We start from the raw sequence: 15,137 nt of genomic DNA, 5'->3' as shown, positions 1-15,137 counted from the left end.
CTAGGGGGTAAAAAAAATAAATAGGTAAAGAAGTGTTCCAAGAACATGGAGACCATGACAAAAAGCTACTGTGATAGTGAAGTAAAACAAAACATTTTTAGCACAGTGTATTAAAGGCGTACTGTAGTGAAATAAAACTTATCCCCTATCCTATAGATTGCAGGGTCCGAGCGGATCCGTGGGATCGGGGATAAGTCTTTTTTCACTGGAGTACTACTTTAAAACTAACTACAACTATTGTTAGAATATGTTTGCCCAGACTAATTTTTTTAAATACTTATTAAGGGTCAGTACACATGCCCTTATTTATGTTAGCAAAGCAAACCAATTAGAAGCTGCTAAAATGGTATAAGGTAAAACCCGGAGTGCAAACTTATACGTGCACCTCTCAGATCCACATATTATATCATCATCATGGGTTCTCCCTATAGCAACAATAACATAGGTTTTCCCAACGCGTTTCAGGGGAGTGCCCTAGATATAATAGGGGCTTAGTAGTGATAATCATATAAATACAACACTGTATAAAAAGCATCAATATCACCATCACAACGATTACAGTATATGTTTTAGTGTATCGTCAGGTGAATGTTGCAGGATTCCTCCGCCAGAACAAGTTCCCAGTTGTGGGTAATAACTCCCAGGTTCCCTGTTGTGGGCAATAACTGTTCGGAGTTCTTCTGCATCCAATATACCGGCAGTCCCGCAGTAACCGGAAGGTCGGCAGTGTCCGCCTGAACTGCACTTTAAGTTTTAAACACTTCCTTACACTGGTGTGGTTGAGTGGTATTTGATATTTTTGGTGTATTGCGAGGAGGATTTACTACGGTCGTGTACAGGACCATTATCCTATATGGATAATTTGTATCTTATTTTTGCCGCAGCAGAATTTGCTAACTACTGAAGTAAAAAAAAAACGCATGTGTAAACTGATCTTTAGGGTGTATTCACACATACAGTATCCTGCTCATATTTAATCCCATAGATTTTAAGCTGCAGATTTCTAAATGACTAAACACAGCCTGAAATCTGCAGCCTTAAATTTGTGCAGGATACTGTATGGGTGAACAGACCCTGAAGAATTAGGCCTTCTGATTTAAGCACAATGGCTGGCATTTATCATTGTAGGTGTAAGAGAGGCATTTTTCTAAAAAAATAAATTGTGCTGGTAATGTGTAGGAACACCAAATGTATTAAAATGGTCACAAAGCATTTGATAAATTTGGTGCATGTAAACATTTTCTGAAATCAGTGGATTACAACTCAAAATCTGCAGAAATGTGTAAACCAAAAAGGCGCAAAAAAGGCTTGACCCTGCTTGCGCCTTTTTTGCACCTTTTCTAGACACATAAAACTGTCTAAAGACAATGATAAATGTCAGCCAATGTGTCTATCTGAATGAGCTCTTAACTGCAGCAGGCTTGACAGACAGAGCACCGCACACATAGAGGTAGTTCCAATTTATCTTTACAGAAGAATTCTGTATATAATCCTTACTTCTTTTTGTCAGAACTCTCGACTTCTGGAGGAATTCCCACCATAATCACAGTCCCCTTCTCAACATCCAATGGAGCAGCCAGAACCAGAGGGAGTAGCTTACATCGCTTGTTTTTAGTCTAAAAAAATAAAATAAAAATATATACAAAATCTGTGTCTACCATTTAGGGAGACACAGCATGATCTAGAAATCACTGGAAGCAAAGGTGAGGGCAAAAACACAAATCAAAGAAAGCAAAACCTTTAACTATAAAATGTATTAGCTATATCTATAAACCCTAAAAACACACCCTGAGCCTTATTCTTCTTTTTGTATTACTCCAAATATTTATGAAATACTCTACCCCTAAAAAGAGACTGGACTGCAGTCCAAGATCCAGGATGTAGAGAGACTCAAAAAAAACTGCTGTACAAGGTCACAATAAATCTTGCCTAAACGGAACTTCTGAACCTTTAGCATGTGCAAATGACTGGAGGATATCCCTCTAGAGTGGAGGAAATATGGTTTTCCCAGCAAACAGAAAAGAGGTTTCTACTGTAAGGACAGCCAAGGAAAAGCTGACAATTGAAGAGAGCGGTGCACATCTTGAGGGTTGTACAACTGTAGAAAAATCACATTTGTGGAGGTGCTGCAATGAATAATGGAGTCAGGAAAGACCTCATCCTCTTCTTTCAGCAAACCGGAAATTGTCCTCCCAAGTTTATTTTGATTCAAAATGTGTTTGTCCATCTCAGGATGCTTTGTAGTTCAATCTTAGAGATAAAACTTTTCTACTCAAGCACTAAATGTGCAGTTTTCCCATTTTTTCTTTTACTGAACAGTAATGTAAACTTGCCTACAACAACATTCATATTAAAAATAAAACTCTGCCTTTAAATTAACATGTGCAGTATAGGCCATTGCTGATTTTACAATAACGCAGAATACATAAAAGCCATAAAGCAAATCTTCTCAGTTTGCAAGAACTTTGCGATGAACAAAGTTTCAATTTCCACCCAGAATTGACCAATATGAGGATTTGCAAATTAAAAAAAAAATGTATCTGTAACTGTAAGTATCTATGCAGATTTTATCACAATGTGAAATAGTTATGAAAATCTTATTCAGAATACTTTAATCTACTGTGGATTTTCCACATGCAAAGCCACACCAAATATAACCCATGTAAAAGCACTATGTTGAAAACCAGCAGACTTACAGCTGTTGATCTTATTATGGCTTGAGTAAAATGCTATAGCCCAATATAGCAACATCTAACACTTATTTTATTAATATGCTAGCGCATGCATAATAGAGGACCACTAGAGGCATGACAGATGAGACACTTGCAGGAAGACAAAAAAATAAATAAATAAAATAAAAAAAGTTACTAGAGTTTGTATTTCTAAACTATGAAAGCCAAAAACTACACTCAAAATAAAGCCACAGAGGATGTTGTTACAGAAACCCAGCAGAGAACACCTATTATACTATATTTGAGATGTTACATTGAATGTCTTACTCGGTATTGCTTAGGACAAAAGTTATGTGCTAGTTTAAAAGCTAGAAAGTGACATTTCAGAAGCAGTATCAGGTATATACTTACAGAACTGACAAAGGATTTCAGCAAGTATTTACAGAGCAGACTCAAGGAAACAGGCTTAGAAAACATCTTGACATCTGGGGTCCCCTAGAGATAAAATAGGCAAGTTAAGGCTAAAAGAATAGTGCATCCTATACAACGTCAGTCACTTTAAATAGATGGATACTGGGGTGCCAGGGTCATCAGAGGCTTACAAAAAAGTATATACTGTTTGCTAGGTGACAAGTGGGGGAGGCTGCCCGCAGTCACATGGAGCTGGGTTGGCACATTGATAGGGTGGTGGCCCAGTACAGAAGTGGCCCTTCTGTACACTATTGGTCCTATCAGGTGGACTCAGTCCCAGTCACCTGGCCCACACACTTCTCAGAACTTTCATTGCCATTGTAGAGTTAATGTATTGCATTATGTGTTAATGTATCTTTAAATCCTGTTAAGTACTATGTAACCAAGGAAGGTGTAAGTGACCAGTGACCTATAGGACCCCTCCAAATTGTTCCATTATAAAGCAGGGAGGAGCTAGCTTAGTTCAGTTGAGTTGTAACTGAGGTGCAGTCAAGTGAAGACCTGAGAGTGTCTGGTGTTCCTGAGGGAGACCAAGGCCCAGTCACGCAGCCACACAGCCACTACCAGTGGAACCCCCTGCAGGTGAAAGTCAAAGCCTGGTAAGCACAAATACAGGGGAGAAGTCTAGTCAGCATAGTCAAGTCTGTCAAGTCTAAAGTCAGCATGGGCTGCATAATTGAGTCCAAGTCCACTACAAGTCCCAGAGAGCCAACAAGTCTCCTAAAGTCCACTGAGCATCCCCATGGGCCTGAACTGAGCTGTAAAGACTTTAACATCTGTCTGCCTCAGTAAATTTCCGTTGTTCCGTAACCTTGCATCGGAGTGATTTGCCCAGCACCTGGCCCAGGAACCAGCAGCCATACCTCTGGTGGTGTAGAGGATAACCACACCCTGGCATCACAAACACTAAGGGTTTATACCTTCTGCCCTTCAAACACCCTCTGTCACAATAGTATGTGATTATTATATTATGAAATTAACGTATAATACTGTCTGCTACAGAAACCCTGTAAATATATACAAAACATTGCAAGTTTTACAGTTTTTCTATATAAGATAGTAGAGTGTTCATTGAATAACAGAGGCAGTCCCCCCCCCCCCCCCCTTAGCAGTGTTTGTCTCACAATTGTTGTAGATATCCTAAACAAGCATAAGAGGGGTATTGTGCAAACCCTAAGACTCAATGCAATTACAGTAAGAAGAGTGATATTGGAATTAAGGTGCTGGAGGACTGATACCAACCTCCATAAGATAACAGTACAGGAAAGGACCCTGGGATAGAATAAGATTAGTGCATATGCAACTGGCTACCGTCTGTTGAATGGCACGCAGTAACTTCTTAGATAGATCAAGGCCATGATGCAGTTTATCAAGGTTGCTCCTGCAAATTGAAGAAAAAAAATATATTAAGTCTGGATGGTTCTCAAATATTACAGGTGCACAAATTTTTGAACTGGTGATTGTTGCCATAAAATGTTAAAAGGGATTGCCCCATATTAGAAAAAATCTGCTTTTACTTTGATAAATCTCCCCCAACATGTGGTGCTGTTTTTGCAAAGGATTTAGACTGTTTTCTTATCTAAAATTGTTGCACATAATGTCGCAATCTAAATACGTGAAAATTTTTTGCGACTTTTGCTTTAGAGTATTCTTAGAACATGATGTATTCTAGTCTATTTTAGTCGGAAAAATGCATTGGTGCGAAATTTATCAATAGCGACTTTTCCTGCGAAAAATCGCATCGCCCAAGAGTACGCTGAAATGTCAGGTCATGCTGGAGCCAGTTTAAATACAGTCTAAACCATAGATCCCAAAGTCTGTGCGCAGAATTTATCAAGATCTGTGTGACTTTTGATAAATAAAGTGTACAATAGATCGGCCTATATTGGTGCGGGAAATAGAGGAGCTTTAATAAATCTCCCCCCAGTTGTATGTTGTACTGCAGCTCAGTTGAAGTTGCGTTGCATTTTCACAAAGCTTTGAACCCCCTTCCCCCAACCAACGCTGAAAGGTTTTCATGACACTATTTCAAAGCATAAATTCCCTGGTCCAGATTTCTAAACTTTGAGGAGAAAAAAAAAAAAAACTGACCACAGCAACCATAGCTCAGCTTTAATTTTACCAGAGCCCATAAAGATAGTAAAGCTGAGCTGTGATTGGTTGCTGTAGTTAAATCTCGTAGTCATTTTCTCAGCGTTTGTTAACTCTAGGTCCCGTATGGAGGAAATATGTATACATCACTTACCTGGACAAGCTGTCTAAAGCATTGATAAAGTTATCAGTCCCTTGTTCATCTTTTTCAGTGTTTTCCAAGAGAGAGAGTACAGCTAACACAATATCATTGGCCAGAAACTTATTCTTATAACCAAATTGCACACTGAAGGTCTGCACCCTGATGTCTTTCATCCTGTTATAGTATAAAGAACAAAAGTTACTAAAAAGAAAATATAAGATACTTATGTAGAAGCAGAACAAGATTAGTAAAAGGTACTATTTAACCCCTTAAGGACCACATGTTCAATTTTTTTTGTACTTTTGTTTTTTCCTCCTTACCTTTGAAAAATCATAACCCTTTCAGTTTTGCACGTAAAAATCCATATAAGGGCTTATTTTTTGCGCCACCAATTCTACTAGCCTCCATTGGGGGACACCTAACTGATGGGTATATGCTCTTTCCACTAGGAGGCGCTGACACTAGGAAAAAGAAAAGTCGGTTCCTCCCTGGCAGGATATACGCACCCACCTGCAGTGAGGTAACCAGTTTTGTCACAAAGCAGTAGGAGAAGCCAACAAGGAATTATGTCCTCCAATGAAGGCTACGAGAAAGAGATTTTACAGTGAGTACAAAAAAAAATAATCTCCTTTTCTCGGTCGCTCTTCATTGGGGGACACCTAACTGATGGGACGTACCAAAGCAGTCCCCTAGGGTGGGGGAAAAAAAAAAAAAAAACAACCACCAGCAAAAAAGGGAGACAGTCCAAAGACTGAACTCACCTGTTCGCAAGGCCTGCGGACAAGCCCCCAGGTCGGAGACCCACGAGGCCCAGAAAAAGAGCTCCCGGAAGAGCTCCCAGCCAAGGAGAAGGACCAGGACCCAAGGGAAAGGTCCATTTCCTGTAGAGACCCAAGGCCACCGGGTCATATAGAGAGACAAGAAACCACAGGAAAAAAAAAAAAAAAAAAGAGGGGAACAGATGTTCGCAAAAACTCCTGGCGAAAAAAAACGCCTTAAGGAAGAGAAGGAGCGCAGGACAGAAATACTGCCCCAACGAATGAGATTGCGAAGGTGTCGGGGCCCGAGCCGCTACAAGTGTCCAAGATCTGAACCATCACCAAGGCTCAAGGAATCGGAGAGCCGCCTGAAAGGAAGGCACACCGCAACATCGCAGGACAGAGTCCAAATCAAGGGGACCAACCGTGATAGATCAGGGTGGTCCGAGCAGACCAGAGCAGCCTCAAGAAACATCCCGTCAGAACGGGAAGGAGGGATAACCAATGAGAGCTCAGCTTGGACTCCCAGGGACTGGGCATAGGAATGAGCACACCAGACGACCTTTGGTGTCAACGCAGCACGAGTGACACAGACAAAAAAGGGTAAGAAGGACATACCCCTTCCAGGAGAGAACTAGGCTTTGATAGTGGACAGGAAACACAAGCCTAGACAGCAAAATTCACTGTTGAATGCATCTTAGCAAAAACCAAATAATCCCTCCAGAAGGGAAAAACAAGGGTGGTCGAGACGACAAAGCAAGTACAGACCTGCGACAAGCACCCTGATGACCACACCCCAAGTGACAAGGGAATTGGCAAGCGCGCTAGGCGCAGAAGGAGCAGGGAAATGCAAATACTGGGTGGATGAAGCCCGCAGGCTCCAGCTGCAACCCTCGGCGCCTGGAGGAGCCACCGTGCGATCCAAGAGAGAACGGAGCCCCGTACCCCAAAACTGGTCAAAAATACAAGACCTGTTGAGGGTTAATCCAGATAAAGACGAGGAGGCGCCAGTCACCCTGGACAGAGACTCCGGAAAGGAACACCCGGAAGTACAGGGAGGGGCTGAACCAACAGGCGCCCAGCAGGCCCCATGTCAGAACAGAGGTGCTCAACCACCACGGGACTGTGGAGACAAAAAACACAGGAAGCCCATGGGTGCACTCATCGAGCAAAAGAAAGATGGCTCTACTCCTAATAGACGGTCGAAGTATATTTAGGAACACAGATATGAGGACCCCCCCCAACAGTGGCATACCAAGACTGTAGACACTGAAAACACAGACATCTTAAAGGACCAGTAGGAAGGGAGGTATGCCCACAGCAGACCAACAGTGCAATGTAAGAAAAGAGAACAGAGCGATGCTGCTGTTGCTACAAAGGGCCCTGGAACCCACAGACAAAAAAACACCCCCCATCTCCTAATGGTGCCAAAAACAAAGGCTGGAGTCGCAGACCCAGGAGATTAAGAACTAACGTGGAGCAGGCAAAAAAAAGGCCGACACAGTGTGACCTATAGGAAGAAAAGGGTCCTAAGAACCCACATGCACACACTCTGTGGGACTGCACCTGGGAGAGAGACACCAGACTACAGCTGCAGCTGAACGTGGGAGTTGACCAGGTGGATTGTAACACCAAGCAGACACAGTATGGCCATGGGCCAAGAGACCGTGGTCACGTCTGGTCCCGCACATGGAGACACACAGTGGAGAGATACTGGTCTGTAGGCAGAGTGGCAGGCAACCCTGTAACCAGTATGTGGTGCAGTGCATAAGGCACATGGGGCAACTCAGAGACGCACACAAAAAACTACCATGGCAGTGGTGAACTACCGTCCACGGGGTGACAATGCATGGAAGATGACCCAAAGTAGCCGTCTGGCTGAGCAAGGAAACTCCCCAGGTGTTAGTGAAAAGGGAACAGCCAGACAGGAGATAAATGAGCACCTACGACAAAAGTGGAAGGGCGGAAAGGCGAAGAAACCCTGCCCCCAGGAGAGAGATAGAGGGAAGCAGAGGGACCGTGGAATGCATCCTTGACATCCCGTATAGTGTCCGTGGGACACGCTATGTCAGTTCCACATATACCACGTACAACAGTGGGGTACTGGAACACAAGCCGCCAAAAAAAAGAAAAAAAAAAAGGAAACATCCGCCGTGTGACGGTCAGCAGAAGAAAATAAGCAGACAACTATGAGGCTTACTGGTATGAGTCCCTAAGGGACAGCGAGACATTCCAGCAGAAACCTCACAGTTGTGAAAGACCAGTCGCAGATACACCGGTGATGTGATGCGTAACAAGTGGTGCAGGAGACCATTCAGACCACTACCTGGCTTACAGATGGAAGATTAATTATGTTATTGGCACCTCGCACAGCAGTGAGGTACCGGAGCTCCAGCCTCAGATACATCAGACGTGTGATGTATGAAAGGCGGTGCAGGCAACCATACAGACTACTGTCTGGCTCACTGGTATGGGATCATAGCAGATAAAGAACACTCCGGACACCTCACAGAATAGTGAGGTACCGAAAACTGCCGAAGCAGAGGGTTGATGTAGGACAGGCGGTGTAGACAACCAAGCAGACAAATGTCTGGGTTACTGGTATGGGTCCAAAGTAGACAACGATGCACCCCATCGGCACCTCACCAGCAATGAGGTACCAGAATTGAAGCTGCAGATACATAAGCCGTCTGAAGTTTAACAGACGGTGTAGGCAACCATGCAGAACACCATCTGGCCAACCGGCATGGATCCACAGAAGAAAACTGCTCATAACCTCGGCACTTCGCTCAGTAGCGAGGAACCAGAACCCCAGGCGCAGATACATCAGCCATCTGATGTATGACAGACCACTGTCAGGCTTACTGGCGTGGATTCACCGAAGAATATTTTCCATCCCATCGGCATCTTACCCATTAGAGAGGGACTGGAACACCAGCCGCAGACACAACAGCCGGTTGATGTATGACAGTCGGTGTAGTCAACTATGCAGACCACTGTCTGGCCTACTGGCATGGATCCACAGAAGACAACCATGTATTCCATCGGTACCTCGCCCAGCAGTGAGGAACCGGAACTCCAGTTGCAGATGCATCAGCCGCGAATCGTGTGACCATCGATGTAGGAAACCATGCAGACTCCGTCTGGCTTACTGGAATGGGTCCGTAGAATACTTTGTAACGAGCCTTAGGGTCCTTAAGACCCATCGGTTCAGTTCTCCATATACCGCAGCCAGCAGAGGGGTATCGGAACTTTGGCCACAGACACCTCATCCATGAGACGTGTGCTAAACTGCAGAGGAAACCATGCAAACCACTGTCTGGCTTATTGGTATGGGTCCTGAAGACACATCCGTCGGTTCTCCATATACCGCACTCAGCAGTGGGGTATTGGAACTGCAGTAACAGATACATCAGCCATAAGACTTGTTACAAACGGCAGTGGAAACCATGCAGACCACTGTCCGGCTTACTGGTATTGGTCCTGAAGACACATCGGTCATTTCTCCATATACCGCACCCAGCAGTGGGGTATCGGAACTGCAGCCACAGACACCTCAGTCATGAGACGTGTGATAAATAGCAGAGGGAACCATGAAGACCACTGTCTGGCTTAATGGTATGGGTCCTGAAGACACATCGGGCCAGTCCTCCATATACCACACCAGCATTGGGGTATCGGAACTGCGGCAACATATACATCAGCCATGTAACAGGCGGCAGAGGAAAAACATGCAGACCACTGTACGGCCTACAGGTATGGCTAGTCATTCCATCGGACACCTCCCACAGTAGAGAGGTACCGGAAGGCCAGCTGCAGGTACTTCAGCCGCTAGATGAGTGACTCTAGGAACCCAGGACTGCAGGCATTAAAGGGGTATTCCAGGCCAAAACTTTTTTTTTTATATATCAACTGGCTCCGGAAAGTTAAACAGATTTGTAAATTACTTCTATTAAAAAATCTTAATCCTTACATTAGTTATTAGCTTCTGAACTTGAGTTGTTGTTTTTAGAGATGAGCGAACTTGCAGTAAATTCGATTCGTCACGAACTTCTCGGCTCGGCGGTTGCTGACTTTTCCTGCATAAATTAGTTCAGCTTTCCGGTGCTCCGGAAAAGGTGGATACAGTCCTAGGAGACTCTTTCCTAGGACTGTATCCACCTTTTCCAGCCCACCGGAGCACCGGAAAGCTGAACTAATTTATGCAGGAAAAGTCAGCAACCGCCGAGCCGAGAAGTTCGTGACGAATCGAATTTACTGTAAGTTCGCTCATCTCTAGTTGTTTTCTGTCTAACTGCTTTCTGATGACTCACGTCCCGGGAGCTGTGCAGTTCTTATGGGGATATTCTCCCATGATGCACAGCTCCCGGGACGTGACATCATCATTGAGCAGTTAGACAGAAAACTTCAGAAGCTAATAACTATTGGAAGGATTAAGATTTTTTAATAGAAGTAATTTACAAATCTGTTTAACTTTCTGGAGCCAGTTGATGTATATATAAAAAGGTTTTGCCTGGAATACCCCTTTAACCTTATAATGAAATGCAAGGATTGGCCACAAGAGGGCGCCAGACTGCACCAGATTGTCTGAAAAGCTTCATTATTTTTTTTTTTTTTAAATAACTGTGCATAAACTGAACTGTGTGTCCAATAGGACTTAACCCCGCAAGCAATTCTCCTCGATGAGGAGAACAGACAGCGGGCAGTCTCAGGAGCGGCAGCGGCACGGAGCAGCGCTTAGAAGAGTCTGCTAAGCCGCATAGCTCCTAGGGTAATAGAAACAGAAAGCAGCCCGGACAGGAGAAGCTCCAGCCGGGCCGCAGCTTCGGGAGGCCGGTGTGCAAAGTGGCGCCACCTTCCGAAAGAGTGGAGGGGGCGGAGCTAAACTGTTGGCCCTGCATAGTTCCGGGGGTAATTGAAACAGAAAACAGCCCGGTAGGAGAAGCTCCCGCCAGGCTGCAGCTTCGGGAGGCCAGCGGAGCCGCTCCAAGTAAAAGCGGCGCCGCCTCCAGAAAAAGGTGGAGGGGCGGGGCTAAAACTCCTCCGGAGGCACACAAGTTAAGGCCGCGGGGTAAGCACCCGTGGGCTGAAAGGAGCCGAGGAGCGCACAAACCTGGAGGGGTGGAGCTGCTTGACCCCTCTGTTCGTGCGCTGGCTCAGGAGAAGATGGCCATATGTGAAAACCGCCATAACCCCCGGAGCGTGCGCAGGCACAGGGAAGAAGAAGGGCAGAGTAATGTGCCGCCATGACCCCTTTACTCAGCGCGCAGCCTGCAGATATGAGCAGGGAAGTGAAAAACACCTAACACCTGCAGAGTGAGCCGCAGCCTCGGCGGCTGTCCTAGTAAAACAGCCCCCACACATAAGGACCCCAATAAAGGACAGAGTCCCTTTGTAGAGAGGGGGGGGGGGGTACATACTTACCTGAAGACATCAGTTCCTTATACTCACCCTCAGGCGTCTTCAACCAGCTTATGGCCACGCTGCATCATACCAGGCTACAGGTTAACGGGGCAAGCGGGGGACCCAGACCCAGGGTGCAACCTCCAGCCGCTGGAGGGAAGGGGTTGACTATGCATTGGAATTATTCGTCAATGTCCCATGACCCTTAGCCGCATATGGGGGGGGGGGGGGGGGGGGGGGAACAGGTAGTGCCATGCTCCTGAACCCCCACCTGAAAAAAGGAAATAAAAGGGAGTAAAGAAATCTAACTAAACAGCCCTTACTGGAAAATAATAAAAGACCAGGTCTGGAGAGAACCAGACCGTGTCCACCTCCTAGCTGACACTAGCTAGAACTGGTTACCTCACTGCAAGTAGGCGGGTATATTCTGCCAGGGAGGAGCAGACATTTCTCTTTCCTAGTGTCAGCGCCTCCTAATGGCAAGAGCATATACCTATCAGTTAGGTGTCAACAAAATTGAAGAAAAAACACCATTTTGTAAATTTTGGGGCTTCCGTTTCTACGTCGTACATTTTCCAGTAAAAATGACTATCTTTATTCTGTAGGTCCGTACGATTAACCCCTTAAGGACTCAGCGTTTTTCAGTTTTTTGCATTTTCATTTTTCTTCATCACCTTAAAATTCCATATGATGGCTTATTTTTTGCGCCACCAATTCTACTTTGCAGTGAGTCATTTTACCAAAAAATCCACAGTGAAACTGAAAAAAAAAAAATTCATTGTGCGAAAAAATTTAAGAAAAAACATTTCATTTTGTAACTTTTGGTGAAAAAAAAAAATACACCTTCTCTTTATTCTGTAGTTCCATACGGTTAAAAGGATACCCTACTTCTATAGGTTTAATTTTGCTGTACTTTTGCAAAAGATCATAACTACATGCAGGAAAATTTATACGTTTAAAATGGACATCTTCTAACCCCTATAACTTTATTTTTCCGTGTACGGGCCGGTATGAGGGCAAATTTTTTGCGCCGCGTTCTGAAGTTTTTATCGGTACCATTTTTGCATTGATCTGACTTTTTGATCTCTTTTTATTCATTTTTTTAGGATTTAAAAAGTGACCAAAAATTTGCTATTTTGGACTTTGGAAGGGTTAATAGCGCGCGGCACAACGATCTGTGCCGCGCACTATTAGCCCAGGGTCCCGGCTATCATTAGCAGCTGGGACCGACTCTGTGTGATGCGGGGTCACGGCGTGACTCCGGGACCGGGCGCAGGGCATATAGGTACACCCTGCGTCCTTAAGAGGTTAAAATGATACCCTACTTCTATAGGTTTGATTTTGTCGTACTTTTGGAAAAGAAAATCAACTACATGAATGAAAATTAATACATTTAAAAATCCTCTTCTGACCACTATAACTTTATTTTTCCGCGTATGGGGTGGTATGAGGGCAAATTTTTTGCCCCGTGATCTGAAGTTTTAATCGGTACCATTTTGTTTTGATCAGACTTTTTGATTGCTTTTTATTCCTTTTTTTTAATGGTATGAAAAGTGACCAAAAATACGCTATTTTGGACTTTGGAATTTTTTTGCACGTATGCCATTGACCATGCGGTTTAATTTACGATATATTTTTATAGTTTGGACATTAACGCACGTGGCGATACCATATATGTTTATTTTTATTATGGTTATATATTTTTTATATGGAATTTGGGAAAAGGGGGGGGGCGATTTAAAAACTTTTAATAAGGGGGTTAATGTTCGCGTTTTTAAACTTTTAAAACTTATTTCCCCCCCCCCCCCCCCCCCCTACACTTTTAGTCCTTAGGGGACTTTTAGGAGGAATCATTTGATTCCTCAAACAGAACAATGGGATTACATACAATCCCATTGATCTGTGTGCTCTGCGCTCGATTGATAAAGCCTGGTCCTGCCAGACTATCATTCTGAGCACTGGAGCTGCCGCAGCAGTAGAGGTAGGCCCTCAGGCTACCTCAGTAGTTGATCGCTTGATACCTCCAAGCAAACCCCCCCCCCACGATCGTTCTGTGGCAGGGGGGGGCATGGCGGGCAATCCACCCCACTTGACCACCAGGGATGGGTTGCAGGCACCTTTAGACGCCGCTGTCCACTTTGACAGCTGCGATCTAAAGGGTTAATAGCCGGCCGCGGCGATCGCCGCATGACTGTTATTAACGCCGGCCCCCAGCTACAGGGATCAGCTGGGGCCAGCGGGTATGACGCGGGTATGACGCGGGCTCGAGTCGGGAGCCCACGTCATACCCAGTTAACGGCCATTGGATGAGCATAGACGTCCATGGTCGTTATCGGGTTAAATATAAGGAAGTATTACTTTACCGAGAGTAGTGGATGCATGGAATTTGGATACAGTGAAGGAGTTTAAGCATGCATGGGACAGGCATAATGATATAATTCATATATGATAAGGCCAGGGACTATTGATAGTATTCAGCTTATTGGGCAGACTAGATGTGCTGAATGATTCTTTTTTTTTTTTTTTACTTGATTTAAATTCATTTTTAAACTCCAAACAAATAAGCTTTTCAGCTTAGGGCAGACTATAGTTCTGTTTTTCTAACTATAGCATGTTTTACATAGACTTATGGAGTGCTTAGTTTACGGGTATGTGATTACATTCTTCATGTGTACCTACAGTAAGAGCAACACCTACAGGCAGGATAAGAAAGTGGCAGCAAAATAATTTTCATCATTACCTATACTTCCTTTACGTTAAGTTCCCAAATTATAAAGTGATGGCATATCACAAGGATAAACCATTACGATCAATAGGGGTTTGACCTTTGGGACCCACATCTATCCTGACAACACGAAGCACTGATACGGTCTCATTCATTAAAAGGGTTCTCTGTCCCTTTCATGTATTCCTGTTGAAGCAGGCACCTGTATGGACAAACCTGTAATGTGTATAACCGCTTCCCTATTCTCTACAACAGAGTAGGGTACACTTAGTATTTATTTATTTTTTTGACAGATCTTTACCAATGTGCTCACATTTTTAAAATTGTTGCGGAAAGTAAGCAATCACAACACAGGATTTTATTTTACCAGAGCAGGTTGAAAATTCGAGCAGAGATCTATGAGGAACCAAGTATTTCTTGAAGATAGTTTTGTTAAATGGAGCAAATGGAGCGATCTTTACTGCTGCCCTTCCTAGTGGGTGCCAAACTGCAACTCCCAGCATGCCCAGACAGCCAAAAGCTGCGTCCTTAAGGGGTTAAACAATCTTAATCCTTCCAGTACTTATCAGCTACTATATGCTCCAGAGGAAGTTGAATTCTTTTTTTTTTTTGTTCTTTTCAGTCTGACCACAGTGTTCTCTGCTGACACCTCTTTCCATGTCTGGAACTGTCCAGAGTAAGAGAAAATCCCCACAGCAAACCTATCCTGGTATGGACAGTTCCTGACATGCACAGAGGTATCAGCAGAGAGCACTGTGTCAGACATAAAAGAACAACAAAAGAATTCAACTTCCTCTGGGTCATTTAGCAGCTGATAAGTACAGGAAGGATTAAGATTTTTTTTAATAGAAGTAATTTACAAATCTGTTTAACTT

At 44.1% G+C, this 15,137-nt stretch overlaps 1 protein-coding gene across 1 annotated transcript in view; it reads right to left on the bottom strand.

The window, feature by feature from the left end:
- Nucleotides 1–15,137, bottom strand: part of CDC45 (cell division cycle 45) — a 62,236-nt gene that overhangs the window by 1,220 nt on the left and 45,879 nt on the right. Inside the window, exons 13-16 of the mRNA XM_056532212.1 lie at nucleotides 5,389–5,550; nucleotides 4,386–4,524; nucleotides 3,084–3,167; nucleotides 1,498–1,616 (exon numbers count right to left, since the gene is read on the bottom strand). Of these exons, the coding sequence (XP_056388187.1) occupies nucleotides 1,498–1,616; nucleotides 3,084–3,167; nucleotides 4,386–4,524; nucleotides 5,389–5,550 (504 nt within the window). The remainder of the gene's footprint in view (nucleotides 1–1,497; nucleotides 1,617–3,083; nucleotides 3,168–4,385; nucleotides 4,525–5,388; nucleotides 5,551–15,137) is intronic.

This window comes from Hyla sarda, chromosome 1 (assembly GCF_029499605.1).
Source record: "Hyla sarda isolate aHylSar1 chromosome 1, aHylSar1.hap1, whole genome shotgun sequence".
Lineage (NCBI taxonomy): Eukaryota > Metazoa > Chordata > Amphibia > Anura > Hylidae > Hyla > Hyla sarda.
Note: the sequence above shows the minus strand (reverse complement) of the source record. Positions and strands in the feature narration are given on the sequence as shown.